Source organism: Orycteropus afer, unplaced genomic scaffold, assembly GCF_000298275.1.
Source record: "Orycteropus afer afer isolate SDZICR_OR568_19922 unplaced genomic scaffold, OryAfe1.0 scaffold00041, whole genome shotgun sequence".
In the NCBI taxonomy this organism is placed as follows: Eukaryota; Metazoa; Chordata; class Mammalia; order Tubulidentata; family Orycteropodidae; genus Orycteropus; species Orycteropus afer.
In genome coordinates this window covers 6,707,542-6,711,456 of record NW_006921628.1, presented here as the reverse complement: position 1 = coordinate 6,711,456, position 3,915 = coordinate 6,707,542, and the positions used below count along the sequence as shown (strand labels likewise).

General features: G+C 44.8%; 1 protein-coding gene across 1 annotated transcript in view; it reads left to right on the top strand.

Annotated features, from left to right (window-relative positions):
- IL17RD (interleukin 17 receptor D) overlaps positions 1-3,915 on the top strand; it is an 83,084-nt gene that overhangs the window by 64,863 nt on the left and 14,306 nt on the right. Inside the window, exons 6-8 of the mRNA XM_007937303.1 lie at positions 2,242-2,286; positions 2,391-2,542; positions 3,107-3,167. Of these exons, the coding sequence (XP_007935494.1) occupies positions 2,242-2,286; positions 2,391-2,542; positions 3,107-3,167 (258 nt within the window). The remainder of the gene's footprint in view (positions 1-2,241; positions 2,287-2,390; positions 2,543-3,106; positions 3,168-3,915) is intronic.

The window sequence follows — 3,915 nt, the reverse complement described above, 5'->3', positions numbered from 1 at the left end:
GAAGAAGAATTTTCCAAATTCTCAGAGGGGCCTTAAACTAAACAGTGATGCACCCCCAAAAAAGGTAATCTGTGTGTCTGTGTTGTAAACATTCCCCAGCACCTGAGCGCGGCGCCGGTGAGAGCCTCGGTACAGGGCCAGCACAGTCCGAGGGTCCCAGTTTAGTGGCGAAAGCTTCCTACTTGCGACCAATCCGGGTGTTGAACCCGAAGCTCTGTCTGATGCAGCGCTCCCTCCGCTCCTCGCGTTCGCGGAGGCTTGAAAAACCCGGCGCGACGGAGCTTAGGCTGCCGGCTCCAGAGACGCGGGCAGATTAGGCAAATGCTTAGAGACCAAAGTTTGTGAGTGGGTTACTAGGTATTTTGGTTCTCTAGTGCTGCTATAACAGGCATACCACAAATGGGTGTCTTTAACAAGCAGGATTTGTTCTCTTACAGTGTAAGAGATAAGAAGTCCAAGTGCAAAGTGCCGACTCTAGGGGCTGAGTGAAGGCCCTTTGACCTTGGGCTTCAGTTCTGCCTCTTGCTCCTGGCCCCTTGAAGCTGGAGGCTTTTCTTAACTTAGACAGCTGCTGGCTGCCTGAGGCTGACAAACCCAAGGTCAACAAGTAAAATGGCACAGTCCCAATATTATCAAGCAAAGTAGCAGGCCACTAGTTCAAGCCCATTTACAGTCCCAAGATCAAGCGACAGCATGGCAGGCCCCTGAGATAAAGACTCAGTCAAATGAAGAATCCAGACGTGCCAAAAGCTAGGGGCTTTTCTCAACCTCATCTTACATACTGCAAGCAGATCACATCCGTAAGGCAGCTACTCAGCTGCTCACAGTAGATTCTACCATGAAGTTGATTGTCAGTCTTATCATGGGGAATAACTACATCTAGCTGCCCAGCCACTCAAAGCCAGGCCCAGCCAAGGTGACACATAACTACCACTCCAGGGATGGGAGGGAGGGGAGAGGGGGATGTCATTGCTTAAGGGACACTGAGCTTCTAGGAGAATTGGAAAGCGAATAGTAGTGATGGTTGCATAATATGATGAACGTAATTAATGTCACTGAATTGCACATGTTGAAAACTGTGGAAATGGGAAGTTGTTTGTTGTGTGTATATGTGACACAATAATGAAAAGAGAAAAAAAAAAGATTCCATAGAGCAAAGATCCACGTGCATTTCACAATGTCTCTTGATGTCCTGCACATAATAAAAAAGATGGAAAGAATGTGTTTATGAAAACCTCCCCTAAACCAAAACTGGCATAGTGTAAGATTGATTTTTCCTGTTGGGATGTGTCTCTCTCTGGAGGTGGGGCAGAGCAGTGTTCTGAGAACACACAGGTCACCATTTCAGTGTACTGTGACTTAATGCTCCTCTTGATTTTCTTGGTGGTTCAGGGTCCTATCGCAGAGAGGGCTCCCTAGGTGAGCAGCATACTGCTCATGTGGCGTGTGGACTAGTTATTTGGTCTCTTTCACTGTGTTTTATCACATTTAACTCCTGTTTCAAAGCTACTGGCTTTGGCATCTGGTTTTCAATATTGGCACCACTGTTCAGTAGTTGCCTAGATGCTGTTTTTAGACTTCATACAAAAGATTTTAAATCAGAACAACAGTGAAGGTAAAAATAATCCCTCAGTAGTTACCAGGAGCACCCCAAGGTTCTCTTATGCCTACTAAGCATAGACCACATGGGATCCCCAAAACCCATTGCTGTCAAGTCGATTCTGACTCATAGTGACTTGATAGGGCCTAGGCTATAATCTTTATAGGAATAAAACTGCCAGATCTTTTCTCTGACGGAGCCACCAGTAGATTCAAACATTTTGTTTAGCAGCTGAGTGCTTAAACATTGTGCCACCAGGGCTCCTTCAAAATGGGATAGGAACCTAATTATTTCTGTTTATAGCTAAACAGAGCTGCTGAGTGTTAGTACCATGAATACAGTTCCACTATCCTTGGGCACTAGCTTTGAAACTGTGTAAGTCTCTGTAAGCTTTTTAAATGTGGACAGTTTATCCTGTTTCCATTTCTTTGGCATAAAATAGGACTGCATTGCTATTTTTACATTGTATCATTTAAAATTTTTATAAGATGCAGTTGCACTGTACTGTGCATCATTACTGAATCGGTGTATTTTATTTCCTTCTGGCAGTACCTAGCATGTATTTTTTTATTATATAGAATTGTTGGAGGAGGAAAATCTCCAATTGTCCTAAAACTAGAAATATGTTTTTCTCTTCACAGCCTGTGACCTATTGCTACAGCCAGACAACCTGGCCTGCAAACCCTGTGAGTATAGCTGTTCATACCTGTCAAGCCTCACAGGGCTGCCTCTGGGATGGGGTCAGGGTGACCTCCAGGTGCTCACTCACCCTGGTCCTTCCTCCTACCAGTCTGGAAGCCTCGGAACCTTAACATCACCCAGCATGGGTCAGACATGCAGGTGTCCTTTGACCACGCGCCCCACAACTTTGGCTTCCGCTTCTTCTACCTTCATTACAAACTCAAGCATGAAGGACCCTTTAAACGGAAGACCTGTAGACAGGTGAGCCTCTGAGTGTGCATGAAGGAACACCACCATGTGCTTTAAAATAACTGTCGCCCCCTGAAGTTTGGATGGCTCTTGGGGTTCACAGAAATTCAGGATGTTATCACCAGGCATATCTCTGGCTGTCTTACCATCCTTGCTCTCTAGTTACCAACCCGGCAACCCTGGTAGTGATAGAGCCTGGTAAAACTATTGTCAAGGAACCAAAATAATGAAGTATAACTAGTTTGTTCTCCATTTATTTTAACACTAATCAGGTGCTCACTGTGTGCCAGGCACCAGGCTTTGGACTTGTCACATATTCACAACTCTATGAAATAGAGGCAGTTCTTGTCCTCTCTTAACAGATGGGAAATCTGAGGCTCAGGAAGGTGACTTGACTTGTTCAAGCTTACACAGTTTATACATGGAAAAAACAGATCAAGAAGCCAAGCCACTAGAAATTCTTGTATATGCCATGGATGAATGGAAACTTAGTAGCCAAATCCTTAAGCTGGGGGCAGTCAGAGTAGAGAGGGTGTTCTATGAAAGTTCACAGGACTGCCAGATTGCCCCCTGCAGGTGCTAAGAGGCTTTGACCGTGGTGGCCCAACTCAGTGCCCTGTTCATGACATGTCCATGAGTATGTTGAGTTCTGTCATTGCTCTCCTGCTGGCTCTCCCTTTTGTCATTGACCTTCTGCCCAAGGTAAAACGAGGACAAAATACACACACACACACACACACACACCCATTGCCATCAAGTGGATCCCAACTCCTAGCAACCCTGTAGGACAGAGTACAATTGCCCCATAGAGTTTCCAAGGCTATAAATCTTTACATGTCTTTCTCTTGTGGAAAGGCTGGTGGGTTCAAACTGCTAACCTTTTGGTTAGCAGCTAACCACTTAACCACTGTGCCACTAGGGCTCCCATACATGCATGTTGTTGTTGTTATGTGCCATTGAGTCAGTAATTCTTTCCCCACCCTTTTATAAAGTGGGGAGTATTTTGAATAGTTCCCTTGTCTTCAAATCAAATATTGCTGCTGAAGGCACCACCAGTAGAGTGTAGACTATGACTGGGGTCTAGGGCACTCCTGGACTTTTTATCAAAGTGGTTCAGATAAGACAGTCAGTTTCTGATTGAGTCATTATTATCATTGGGAAAATGTGGTTGAGGCTCGTGGCAAACCTTATCCACCTCTGGGGAGAAAAGAGGGATCCTAATGATATTAGTCTTTTTTATTATTATTATTCTGATTTAGGTGAAGGTTTACAGAGCAGATTCACTTTCCATACAGCAGTTCATATATACTTTGTCTCATGACATTGACCACAGTTTACCACAATGCAACAGCTCCCCTCCCACTTCCTCCCCATAGTAATCCCTT